This window comes from Mustela nivalis (genome assembly GCF_964662115.1).
Source record: "Mustela nivalis genome assembly, chromosome: 3".
NCBI lineage: Eukaryota > Metazoa > Chordata > Mammalia > Carnivora > Mustelidae > Mustela > Mustela nivalis.
Window position 1 is genome coordinate 76374598 of NC_139022.1, and position 14743 is coordinate 76389340.

The 14743-nt window shown below is 32.3% G+C and overlaps 1 protein-coding gene across 14 annotated transcripts in view; it reads right to left on the reverse strand.

Annotated features, from left to right (window-relative positions):
• Positions 1–14743, reverse strand: part of TENT2 (terminal nucleotidyltransferase 2) — a 68264-nt gene that overhangs the window by 29808 nt on the left and 23713 nt on the right. For 7 of the 14 annotated variants that reach the window (XM_082724799.1, XM_082724793.1, XM_082724792.1 and 4 more), the window contains 5 exons: positions 11573–11687; positions 11392–11483; positions 9269–9335; positions 7119–7188; positions 533–609 (listed from right to left, as the gene is read on the reverse strand). In XM_082724799.1, the coding sequence (XP_082580925.1) occupies positions 533–609; positions 7119–7188; positions 9269–9335; positions 11392–11483; positions 11573–11687 (421 nt within the window). Of the gene's footprint in view, positions 1–532; positions 610–7118; positions 7189–9268; positions 9348–11391; positions 11484–11572; positions 11688–14743 lie in introns of all 14 variants that reach the window. The other 7 variants (XM_082724788.1, XM_082724796.1, XM_082724794.1 and 4 more) reach the window with 1 other exon arrangement.

A 14743-nucleotide genomic window follows, 5' to 3' on the forward strand; every position in this document is an offset into this window, starting at 1 on the left:
CACCATAAACCTGTCTTGCTTTTTTAAAAGGTATCTTAATCACCTTTTAAAGATTATCATTAAAATTTATTTTACTGACCTGTAACTTTAGTAGTATATAATTTAGTGTAGCAATTTTTATAAATATAATAAAAGACACTATACATAAATATAATTAAACAGATGTCAGTATTTATTACAAACATCTTTAAAAAGGAATAAAGAGTAGGGGGTTAGGGGAGTAGGAAAAGAATAAATGAAACAAGATGGGATCGGGAGGGAGACAAACCATAAAAGACTTTTAATCTCACAAAACAAACTGAGGGTTGCTGGGGGGAGGGGGAGTAGGGAGAGGGTGGTAGGGTTATGGGCATAGGGTATGTGCTATGGTGAGTACTGTGAGGTGTGTAAACCTGGCGATTCACAGACCTATACCCCTGGGGCTAATACTACATTATACGTTAATTAAAAAATTAAAAAATTAAAAATAAAAAAAAGGAATAAAGAATGAAGGATAGAGAAGCTGGTAATTATTTGGAAATAAAAAACTTACGGTATGCATAAGTTCTGAGAAGGAATGTGTTTCTTATTCCAACAATATTGTTTACATTCAAGTCGAATTCCACACAACTATGAAGAGAGAAAAACACCTTAGCTCAAGTGTTTTTAAACATTAGCTCAAATGTTTTTAAACCAACTAGCTCCCTTGTAACTAAATTAATATTCATCTATCCTATCATGCAAAAACAGCATGAGCCCAAAGGCCAAATACTTTAAAATGAGGCACTAAAGGAATAAGAAAAAATACATACTCAGTACATATGAGTAAGTGTATATTAAAAATATAAAACAGGATTACAGTTGCAAGATCCATAATGTACTACTCAGGCTCCAATTATCCTTAATAAAACAAATTTCAAAATTTCGCAGTCCTTTTTAGATAAACAAAATTAAGTGACCAAAAACATTTCTGGCCAAATTATCCTACTGAGTTATATACCCTCAACTAATTTGGAATTAAAGCAACACTGCTTTAAAACAATAGAAATAAAATCATAAAGTACAGATGAAAAACATAGAAGGCTATACATTATAGGGTAAGACATAAATAAGATATAAGTTACAATATCATACCAAATTTAGCTACTGATAATCTGGAAAGAACAGTGAAACACATAACAGAAGGGTTAATTCTTTGAAAGCAAAGATACCATGCAATTTGCAATTTAGAAAATAGGGCATTAATGATGGGATCTAAAAAGAAAGCCTAAACCCAAAATAAAAGGAAAGATTAATGAAAATTACATTATGAGGTCCAAGTTCTTCTGCACACTGAATTTTTCTATAGAAAGACTGCTTAAAATAAAAACTTAACAAAATTCCTTTCTACAAACTTTTAATTATAAAATCTGAAATTTACCAATTCAGGTTTTCTTGTTTTGGGAAATGAAACCCTATAATCTTTCAACTAAACATGCATAGTAGTATTACTACTTCAGATATCATATATATTTGTCTTCGGGAAACTTACAGCAACAATGAAGATACATTCTCTAATTGTGTCTGTGCAAGGCTAATATTGAAACCAGTCTGCAATTCCTCTATATAACTCAATACAGAGGAAAAAACCAGAACGAAACCAGTTTGCAATTAAAAACTTTTCCAAAAATAGGAATTCAGAGCTTTAAAAATATCCACAGTACTTGCTTCAAATTCTACTTCTGGAAATACTAAAGTAATCCTATATATATGGCAAAAAGTTTATGTACAAAATGTTTATTCTAACAGGGGAATAAGTAAGTTAATCACAACCTATTCACTCAATGAAATAGTACTGTAAAGCCATTAAAATGAAGCCAGAAAATAATCAATGGTATAAACAAATATCCATGACATATGATTAAATAAAAAAGGATAATCTCAATTTTAATTTTAAAAACTCTTATGCATTCATATGCATAGAAGAGGGACTAAAAGTTTTATACCAAAATGTTAGTATCACTTATCTTTGAGTGTTAAAAGTAGACTTTTTTTAAAAAATGGTCTGTATATGGGGTGCCTGAGTGGCTCAGTGGGTTAAGCCTCTGCCTTTGGCTCAGGTCATGATCTCAGGATCCTGGGATCAAGCCCAGCATCCAGCTCTCTGCTCTGCAGGGAGCCTGCTTCCTCCCCTCACCCCCCCACCCCCCTACCCCCACTCTGCCTGCCTCTTTGCCTACTTGTGCTCTCTCTCTCTCTCTGTCAAATAAATAAATAAAATCTTTAAAATGGTCTGTATAGAGACTATAAAATGGTGTTTATAAAAAATACTTAAAAATGGAAAAAGCTTGTTTAATAATTTTAAATAGAAAAAGAAATGCAACCAACACAGGACCACCCAAATACTTAAAGCAGTTTATAACAAACATAAAGGAAATAATCAACAGCAATACAGTAATAGTGGGGGACTTTAAAACCCCATTTTCATCAATGGACAGAGCATCCAAACAGAAAATAAACAAGGAAACAGTGGCTCTGAACAACATATTGGGCCAGCTGGATTTATCAGATATATTCAGAACCCTCCACCCTAAAACAGCAGAATACACATTCTTTCCAAGTGCACACAGAAATTTCCAGAACAGATCATATATTAGGCAACAAAACAAGTCTCAACAAATTAAAAAAGACCTAAGTCATTCCATGCATCTTTTCTGACCACAATGCTATAAAACAAAAATCAACCACAAGAAAAAAATCTGGAAAAAGCACAAACAAATGGAGATTAAATAACATGCTACCAAACAATGAATGGGTCAACCAAAACAAAACCAAAGAGGAAATCAAAAAATACACAGAGACAAGTGAAAATGAAAACACAATGACCAAGAATCTCTGTAAAACATCAAAAGTGGTTCTAAAGGGGAAGTTTATAGCAACATAGGCCTACCTCAAAAAGTAATAAAAATCTCAAATAAACAAGCTAACCTTACACCTAAACAAGCTAGAAAAAGAACAAAACCCCAAACCAGTAGAAGGAAAGAAACAATAAAGATTAGAGCAGAAATAAATTAAATAAAAACTCAAACAAAAAACAATAGAACAAATTAGTAAAACCAGGAGTTGGTTCTTTGAAAAGATCAACAAACTTGATAAACCTTCAGCCAGACTCGTCAAAAATAAAAAATAAAAAATAAAAAAAAAGAGCAGGGTGCCTGGGTGGCTCAGTGAGTTGGGCATCTGCCTTCAGCTCAGGTCATGATCCCAGTGTCCTAGGACTGAGTCCTGCATCTAGCTCCTTGCTCAGCTGGGAGCTTGCTTCTTCCTCTGCCTGCCACTCCCCCTGTTTGTATTCTCTCTCTCTCTGACAAATAAATAAAGGAAATCTTTAAAAAAAAAAAAAGCACACTCAAATAAAATCACAAATGAAAAAGGAGAAATAACAACCAACACGGCAGAAATACAAAGGATTTTAAGAGAATATTATGAAAAATTATGTGACAACAAATTGGACAATCTAAAAGAAATGGATAAATTCCCAGAAACCTATAACCTCCCAAAACTGAATCAGAAGGAAATGGAAAATTTGAATAGGCCAATTACCAGCAATGAAATTAAATTAGTTATCAAAAAACTCCACAGAAATAAAAGTCCAGGACCAAAAGTCTTTACAGGTGAATTCTATCAAATGTTCAAAGAACAGTTAGTAAGTAAGCTTTGCAAGCTATTCCAAAAAAAGAGAAGAAAAGGAAAACTTCCAAATTCATTCTATGAGTCCTGCGATTACCCTGATACCAAAACTAGATAAAAACACTAAAAAAATAGAGAACTACAGGCCAGTATCTCTGATAATACAGATGTAAAAATCCTCAACAAAATATTACCCAGCCAAATTTAACAATACATTAAAAAAGTCATTCATGACAATCAATTGGAATATATTCCTGGGATGCAAAGGTGGTGCTATTTGCAAATCAATAAATGTGACACATCACATCCATTAGAGAAAGACTAAAAACCATACCATCATTTCAATAGATGCAGCAAAAGTACATGACAAAGTACAACATCCAATTGTATATACTAAAAAACCTCAACAAAATAGGTTTAAAGGGAACATACCTCACCATAATAAAGGCCATATACTGAAAAACCCAACACTAACATCATACTCAACAGTGGAAAAAGTGAGAGCTTTCCCCCTAAGAACAAGAAAAGGATGCTCACTCTAGCCACTAAATGTGAGACCTGGAACCATAAAAATCCTAGAAGAGAGCACAGGCAGTAATTTCTCTCCCATCAGCCATAGCAACATTTTTCTACATGTGTCTTCTGAAACAAGGTAAATAAAGGTAAAAATAAACTACATCAAAATAAAAAGCTTCTGTGCAGTAAGGAAACAATCATCAAAACTAAAACAACCTACTAAATGGGGGAAGATATTTACAAACAACTTCTACAACTCAACACCCAAAAAACAAAATCCAATTTTTAAAAAATGGGCAGAAGACATGAACAGACATTTCTCCAAAGATATACAGATGGCCAACAGACATGTAAAAAGATGCTCAACATCATTCATCATCAGGGAAATGCAAATCAAAATCACAATCAGATATTACCTCACACTTGTCAGACTGGCTAAAATCAAAAACATATAAGAAACAGTAAATGCTGGCAAGAAGGTAGAAAAAAAAGAACCCTTGTGTCCTGTTGGTGAGAATGCAAACTAAAACAGCCACTGTAGAAAACAGTATGGAAGTTTCTCAAAAAATTAAAAATAGGACTACCCCATAATCCAGTCATCACATCACATTACTGGACATTTATAAAAAGAATACAAAAACACTAATTTGAAAGGATATATGTACCCCAATACTACTTACAGCATAATTTATAATAGCCAAGTTTGGAAGCAAACAAAATTTTCACCAAAAGATGACTGGAGATATACCTATCTATCTACATAGATTCATAGATAGATCTCACATATATGTGTCTACATATATATATATACAAACATACATAATGGAGTATTAATCATAAAAAAACATCTTATTTGCAACAATATGGATGGAGTTACAAGAGTATAATAACACCAAGTGAACTAAGTCAATCAGAGAAAGACAAATACCATATAATTGCACTCATGTGAAATAAAAAAAAAAAATGAACAAAGGAAAATCAAATGAGAAAGACAAACCAGGAAAAAGAGTCTCACCTATAGAGCACAAAGAGATAGTTACCAGAGGGTAGATGGGTAGGGGAATGGGTGAAATAGGTGATGGGGATTAGAGTAGATTTATTATGATCAGCACTGAAAAATGCACAGAGTTGTTGAATCACTATACTGTACACCTGAAACTAATACAGCTGTATGTCAACAATACTGGAATTAAAATTTAAAACTTAAAATAAAAGAGAGAAGGAGAAGGCACCTGGCTGATTCAGTCAGTTAAACATCTGACTCTCCATCTCAACCCCTAACATCTTGATGTTAGGGTTGTGAGTTCAAGCCCCACATTGGTATGGAGCCTACTTAAAAAAATTTTGTTTTTAATTAAACAATTTTTTAAATTGTTTAATTAAAAACAAAATTTTTTTGTAGAAAAAGGAAAGGAATAAAATTTTTATATGATTACTACAATCGTATATTTTTTAAAAATTATAATAAGCTAATAGTTTTATTTATGTTTAGTTTATCTCCCTATAAAGTGCTTTAGAGAAGTCTACCATTATTTATTTGGCAAAAATTCAATAAATATTTATACATTGGATGGATATTTGGATGAATGGAGGGGAAGGTATGAGCCAAATCTAAGAATTTGTTTAAAATATATATATTCCAAAAATAATAATAAAATTAAATTAAATTAAAAATACATATTCAGTCAATTCTAACTATTTGAGTAGGTATGCTCTACAACAGCACTGTAAACACTGAATTAATGAATACAAAACCACTGCTCCTAGGGGAAATAAGAGGTTAGGTTTCCACAAGTCTTCAGTCAAAACATTTTCATCAATTGATCAAAACATAACTTTTTTATGTGTTTCCATTTAAAGACAACTTGTTCACTGACAATGAACTCATAGCCAAACCCACTGTAACTCATGCCTGAACAAAGCATATCTAATACATGTACTTCCTCCATAAGGCACATCACAGCTTTATATACATAAACAATAGACAGTAACTCAGCACTATGCCAGGGTACTATTTTAAACAGCAAAGGCACTCATAAAAAGTATCAAAATGTAAAAAACATGGCACTGAACTGGTCTGTGAAAAGAATAATTATTTAACAATACAAAAGGTGAAACAAGAAGGCAAAGAGTTACATTCTTTAACCTCAGTTAGGAACCTGTGCATTGAGTGACTCGGAATTTTCTCCACTCAGAACATGTCTACAAATAACCATGATAGTGCTCCAGGTATTAATTTGGAGGGTTACAAAATAAATTTCATCAAGTAGGCAAATTCGTAAAAGAATCCATGAATAATGAGGTTCAAGCATGTATATATTTGCACTTATATTTACATAAAGAATTTCAGTATTACTTTTACAAAACTGGACTAGAAAACCTAATATTCACAATTCCATCTATTCTTTAGAAAACAACACATCTTGTTTAACCAATGAAATAGTCAACACCTATTTACATTTTATGTTCAGATATTATATAAAAGATTCCAATCTCAATGCTAATTAGAAATCCAATCAGAATTTCAGAACCCAGGCTGGTAGAATGTACCGACAGATGTAATTACATTTACAACAACCCCCTTGATAGAAATACACATCAAATTTTGAAATACACAACAAATTTCATCAATTAAGATATATTCTGAAGAGTGACTACATTTCCAAAAGGCAAGAGATCATTTATAAATGTGAAATGTATAACTAAATATATATTTTTTTAAATAGATAGTTTCAAACACTCGAAATGTCAAGCAGAATAACTAAGTATAGTTAAGCATAAAAAATTGCTCAGACTATTCCAAAAAAAAATCTCAAAGACCAAATCAAGCAGTTCTAAAAATTGATAAAGATAAGCTATTACACTATAGCATATATTTCTTAATTATTTACATTAAAAGAACATCTAAAAATGATTTAAAGCAACTGAAAAACAAAAATTCAGTAATTATTTACCTGACTTTATCCCTGAACTTCACAATCGGCACTTTTGCTCGAATCAGCTGAGGTCTCTCAATGTAGCCAGCTGAAGGATAAAAGATAATGTGAGTACCTGTAAATGTTTTTCAAATTCATAGTGTTCCAATGCACATTTTTAAAAAATGGTATTTTACTAAACCAAAACAATGTAAAAGTCTTTGATAAGAAAGCAAAGGAAGGACACTATCGCATTCTTCTAAGACTGAAATTTCCAATACTATTTACAGGGATTTATATTTAAATTCAGAAATGTCATCTAATATCTAATAATATTCATAAAGAAATTCATCACAGCACTATAAACATGAAAAATATCTAGACTAGCATCAAGGTGATAAATTCTGGTACAGCACAAGGCAAAATATTATGGCAGCCATAAAAATCCTATTTATAAACAGTCTTTAATGGGAAAGGCCTACAACATGATACATGGAGTAGTGATACATTTAAGTAAGTATAATCTCTAAGTGGAAAAACACATGTATTCATATTTTTATTCCATTAAACTTCATAATTTTTTAAATAATACAGATCTACTATATGAAATTAAGAAACTATAGAAAATTATTTTTAAAAAAACAAACAGCTAACTTTTCCCAAAGGAAAAATTTCCTAATGCCATAATTAAAGAAAAGCATAATACCAGACTTAAAAGTGAAAAACTTTACTGTTACAATGCTTTTACCACCAAAATCATAAAATGTGTCAAGCTTCAAATACAATTTGTGTGCAGGAATTCAATGAGGTTCAATGAAAAATAAAATTAAGAGTTAAAAGTCCCAAGTTCCAGGTACAGGTTCTGACAGCAACAAACCAACTATGCTCCTCAGGCAAATTACTAAACCCACTGATCATCATTCTCCTTAACTACAAAAAATAACAACCAAAAATACCTATGAATTAGATGATTTCTAATGCCCCTTCTGTTTTTAACATTATTTTAGATTATTTAGATTATATTACTTATTTTATATTATATATTTTTATTTATAATATAAACTATATTATTATACATTAATATAATTATATATTATATATCATTTATATTCTATAGTATATAAATTATACATATTTAAGTTATATTTAATTTAATTTTAAAATTTAATTTAATTAATATCATTTAATATATAAATAATTATATATTAAATATAAAATATATAATATGAATTATATATAAATATACAAATTATATAATATATTTATATTTTATCAGATATATTTAAACAGTATATTATATAAATATATAATAAATACATAAATAATGATTTATATTTATTATTATTATTTATATTATTTAGATATAAGACATGTTTTAACATGTTTTAGATTATTCTAATAATAGCTGTGGAAAATCCATTTAAGGTATGAATTACTCCTTTATTTTACCAGTCCACTAAAATAAATCACTTGATTCTTCACCAAAAACAGAACTTGTCCAGGGCAATAACTGGTCACTTTGTATTTTCCAGGTCAAAGCCTGACACATAGTAGTATCTGTTGAATAAATGGACACAGCCCTTTCCGACATCACATAGGTACAATGACTTCCACTGTCCACAATATTCCATGGAAATTTAAAATAAATTATTTGAGATGGCTTAACATGTGGATTAAAATCCGCTTAGCCCACTTCATCAAGAATAAAATCTTGTAATAAATGGCCTATGTCAATAATTTTTCTTTTTGTTGGAGTAATTCATTTATGGGCTTCATGCTCAGTGATCCTATTTTTAAAATGTGACGTCGTAAATTGCACGTCACTGCAAAACAGTTGAAATTCTCACTTCCCCACATGAATACTTTATCTATCACTCTTTTGGTTTTTCATAGGTACTTTGCACTACAGCTATTCATATTCATGTTTTGGCTTTCCCTGTTGAATAGAAAAAGAACTGAAGCTTATATATACTTGAATTCCCAGTGCATGCTGTGGGATTATCTTACAAATAAACTCAATAAAGAACTGTTATCTTTCTAATCAAGAGTTAAAAAGAATTCATTTGAAAAAAAGGATCCATATTATACCTATCGTGACCAGATAAACAACTCTTACCAGAAAATAAAGTGAAAGACATATTAAATAATTATGTCAGATGACGTATGAACTTGAGGCATATGAGACTTACAAAGTCTAGTACAGAAGTGTTTATGGACTAAGGTGAGTATGTGCCGTGCTTCAGTCTTCTGATTTACCTGAAAAAAACACTGAAAAGTTAAAAATAAAGTGTTTTTTCATTATCTTTCTAAATTTAGTGTTTTATTTTCTAAATGTTTGTAATCAAAAAAAAAAAAAAAAAAAACCAGAGTAGACCTTTCTTTTTAATATACATTTAATTACATTATAGAGAATGTCAACTTACATGTTGTCTTTCACATCAACATTCCTAAATCAATTCCTAATTATAAACTTAAGGCAAAATTTTAAAAATATTAAAACAGCCTTATTTGTCATTTTTTTAATATAAATGTACATAAAACAGTCTTCTCCTAGCAAAAGAGAGGACACCTGGGTGCCTCAGTTGGTGAAGTGTCAGCCTTCAGCTCAGGTCATGATCCTGGGTTCCTGGGACTAAGCCCCATACCAGGCTCCATGCTCAACAAAGAGTCTGCTTCTCCTTCTCCCTTTACCCCTGCCCCTTACTCCTGATACCTCTCTCTCTTTCTTTCTCAAATAAAATCCTCAAATTTAAAAAAAAAAAAAAAAAAGGAAAGAAAGAAAGAAAAAAAAAAAAGAACAGAATTTTAACTTTCTATAACTTGTTACATTTCCCTATCTAGAGTATGAGCTTCTTAAGGATAAGGTTCAAATCTATGGTGTCTCACTCTAAGTTCTAACATGATTCAAACATATGAACAAAAGAGTATTAGTGAGACGGTGCTGAGTAGAGTCTAACTCTGAGAGAAAGATTTAATTAAAACTCCAGTATTCGAGCGCCTGGGTGGCTCAGTGGGTTAAGCCTCTGCCTTCGGCTCAGGTCATGATCTCGGGGTCCTGGGATCGAGCCCCGCATCGAGCTCTCTGCTCAGCAGAGAGCCTGCTTCCCCCCACCCCTCTCTGCCTGCCTCTATGCCTACTTGTGATTTCTCTCTGAGAGTGTCAAATAAATAAATAAATAAAACTCCAGGATTCTTCACTATGTTTATTATTTCTGAAGCTTTTTTTCAAAGTTTTCCTTTACATGATTTCAAAGCCTAGAAATGTGTCAGTTTCTTTCCTGGAATAAATAGATCTCTTTCTGATTTGTAGTAACTAGAAGCCAATTTTGTTAATGAAATAAAAATAATAAAGATACATACTACGATTCAGTAGATTTTTTCTTGTTTTCAAAGAGGTGGCATGTAATAAGGCATATTAAAACTATAGTTAAATTAATCTTTAGTAATTCAGAAGAAACCTCAGCATATTAAAGAGATTGCTTCAAGTTAGCTTAGTGAACACCAACTGCTGTGGTACTAAGGACAAACAAGAGTTATCGATTAATAGGAAATTCAAATATAAAACTAAATAACAAAATTTGGTTGCTAAACAAAAATAAAAAGAAACAAACCCCAAATACCACAGAAAAATATATTCAATCACAAGTCTTTTTTTTAAAAAGTCAGTGTAATCCCTTTTTGTATTCCCAAAACAAGAACTCCAAACCCTATAGCATTTTCAAAGGGTAAAGAAAGATTAAAAATAGAATCACTGATAATTCAAATGGAAAGCAAATATATCAAAATAATACTGACACATACTCTTCTTGTTGTATCCTGGCAACATATCCAATCTAATGACATTTCAAAACAGAGGCGGAGCAAACACAGTGAAGCCACCTTGCTTCAACAACTTAAAAATAAATTAATGCTAAATCTCTGTTATGTTTATTTGTGTATGTGCACACACCTTAAAAGAAAAAGCAGCATTGCCTGGCTTTCCTTTAATTACCATGAACAGAGAATCCAAAGAACTAATTAAAACAAAACAAAATTTTTCCTCCTACGACTTTTTTTTAAAAAATAGATTCCAGGGGCACCTGGGTGGCTCAGTGGGTTAAAGCCTCTGCCTTTGGCTCAGGTCATGATCCCAGGGTCCTGGGATAGAGCCCTCTGCTCAGCAGGGAGCATGCTTCCTCCGCTCTTCTCTCTCTCTGCCTGCCTCTCTGCCTACTTGTGATCTCTGTCAAACAAATACATAAAATCTTTAAAAAAAAAAAATAGAACAAGAAAAAAAAAAAAGAACAATTGCAATAAATGTTTCATTACTTACTGGTTCTTCTTTAACAACTAAGCATAAATCACCATCACTGCTCCGGGTACCAAATCCATTTAAAGAGGACCCAACCAAAAAAAGTCTGCTTTCTAGAGAAACAGAATGGAATTATAAGGTATTATTTAAAATTTAAAGTAGGAATGCATATAAAAAGGGCATGCAAAATAGGGAAACATACGTGGAAATAACAGCTGAATTTCTCTCTGTAGCTGTGTTCGACACAGTTCTTTCTTCTTTAAATCACTTACTTGCTGCTGACATGCTTCAAATAACTCCAGTATCTGCTGACTCAACTTGAATCCACCACAAAAAAAGCAAAAATTTTGTTCAGAAATTTAAAGTAATTATCATACTAAGAAGTATAAAACAACACTACCAACAGTATTTTAAAAATGAGTATTTATTATCTCCTTAACACCTTCCAAACTACTGTCACTCAATAGTTACTTAAAAACTGAAATAGTTCCTAACTTTTCCAAAGTATCATTGATAAATCACAGAAAAGTACAGTTGATCACTGAAAATTCTTAATGAGTATAACCCATGGCACAGCAAACTAATCTTCACTTGCTGCCTGTTTTGGGAAGGCAGATGAGCTAAGAATGGTTTTTGTATTTTTAAAAGGTCATAAAAAAAAACAAGTAAAGGTATGCAACAGAAACATATGAGTGGCAAAGTCTAAAACAGTTACTATCTGTCCCTTTAAAAAAGAAGTTTGCCCAACCCAATATTCACACCACCAATAATAAATATTAACAAACTTTTAGAAGAAAAGCCCCTGATTGTCCTTGCCCATGCAAACCACCCTCTTTCCCCATTTTTAGAGTACTGACCTGAACCCTGTCTTCCTGTTGCCATCTATAGATAGAGATCTTGTTCATCTACCTATCCGGTTCACACTTTCCCCTACAACCCAACTCTCAACCTCATCACGCTAATTTCCTCATCTACAATGGGCTAGATATCTCAACATACTCCCACCATTTCTGAACTTCTCTTACTTCAGTATTTTTCATCAGCATAACTCCCACAGCCATAACATGGCCTTTACAATGAAAAAGAACAGACTACTGATATTTTAAATTCCAATATACTATCTTGGCTTCAATCTCTTATCCAATTCTTACTCTTTTACTCCCCTGCTCCAGAACCACATAGACCTGGAGTCCTCTGAATCCTCCCTTTTTTCCCCAGCTCATTAGCACCTGAATGGTATAATTTGCTTCCCTGTCCATTCTATATCACAAAGTCCATCCTTTGAACCACCCTCTTTTATCATGCTTTAACATTATTCCCTTGTCATGCTCAGTCTAACACCTGTCCTGAAAAATCCTTAGCTCTTACATCAGAAAATAAAACTGAAAAAAAATTTTAAATCACAAAACTGGTATCTTTCAACTTAATATTTTAAAGCCTAGCCTAAGGTTGGTCCTTAGCATCATTGAGACTTCCATACCTCTGGTTAGAGGTAGGGTTTCATTTTTCATCATCATCATTCTAAAATCTTTACTTCTTTCCTCAAGTCCCCTATACTTACCTTATTCTCTTTAGCAAATAACTTTAATAAAGTTTACTAAGAAAATTGAAAATAGCAGATATAACATTCATCAGCTTGCTAACTGCAAACTTTTTGCAAACTAACACATCTGAATGAATCTCATCTCTTTACCCCTTCTGTCAGACAAACTGTTCTCTTTCCCTGTTCAAAGTTAATACTTCTACCAATACTTTTGTACCAAGCCTCCTGGTCCCTTCCAGGGCACAAATACTTCCATCAGTTTTTCCTGATCTCTCTTGCATTTTCAACCTCTCCCTCTCTAGGCCTTCCCCATGACCAGGCACAACTCTCACTCATCATTTAAAATGTTTTCTTAAAACAGACAAAACAAAGAATCAGACTCATACACATGATAAACAAAGTGGTGGTTGTCAAAAGGAGTAAGTGGAGGAATGGCAAAATAGGTGTAAACAATTAAGAGATACAAATTTTGTTACAAATAACTATGTTATAGATTTGAAAGGTGAGACATAGGGAACATAATCAATAATAATGTAACTTATAACTTTACATTGTGACAGAATAATTACACTTAATGTTATGAGCATTTCCAAACATACATAATTGTCAAATCACTATATTATACACCTAAAACTAATATATTATTATATGTCAACTGTACTTCATTAGAAACAGTTTTTTTAATTAAAAAAATGAATTTTTAAATAGACTGACAAAAAATAAGTAAACAGAACATTTTGTCATGTTTAGAATACACATTTTAAGAAGGCAGAGGCAGTCTGGGCAATTAGGCAATGAAAGAGACATCATTTCTTAATATTCCTTTGACAACAATATTAATATACTTAACATTATTATTTTAATAGTTTTTAATAACCCTTCCTCCAAAAATAGAGCAACCAGAATAAAACAAACATATAAAACCAAACCAAAATAAAATAAAACAGGGCTAACAAATACAAATGATTACATATTACTCACGAACCCCAAAATATGAGCAACTGGGACCAAATACCAATAGCAAGACCAAACAGCAGCAAGACCCATTAAGAAGAAAAAAAGGAAAAAGATTTTGGACAGTCCCAAAGCCAGACCATCCAGAAATCAAACTGCCTATAGGTAGTACTACTTCCTGACCCTCTCCTCAAATTGAGGAATCCAATTCAGAGTAGAACAGCAACCAAAACTGGGAGAGAGCTGTATAGACTATACCCAAGAGTTCACAGGTAAATGCAAGAGGATCACAGAAAGATCAGAAATCTCGAAACAAAAGTGAAAGCTCCTTTCTTAGAGCAACACACCAGCAGGAACCACCAGGAAGAGAAATCTAAACTAAACAGTAGAGAGCCATAGGGGCAAAGAAAACACAGTCCAGAATGAAAATGATTCTGACTCCCAGGAGTATCTGACAACATCTGGCAACATTTTTAGTTATTTTAACTGGAGGGAAGACATGTGCCACAGGGTGGTCACTGGAATCTACAAGTGAGAGGCCAGGATGCCACTAAATAGCCTACAATGAATAGGACAATCCCTCATGGCAAAGTTTATCTGACCCAAAATGCTGAAAAATCCTAGTCCAGATAAAAGTTAAGAGAAAGGAGAAAAAAGGTCTCAGAAAGTGTATTTCTGAATACTACATAACTAGACAAGAGGATTCCTAAAGCCATATATCTAGGAAAGCTAGTCTGCCCAAGCATTCTAATTTAAAACTAGTACAGGAAAAGTCACCTCACTTTTATTCGTATTTGTTAAATGCAAATTTTGGTATCTCAGAAAGAAAGGTGAAAATGAGAGGATAGAAAAAAATAATGCCTAAAAAGGACTCTG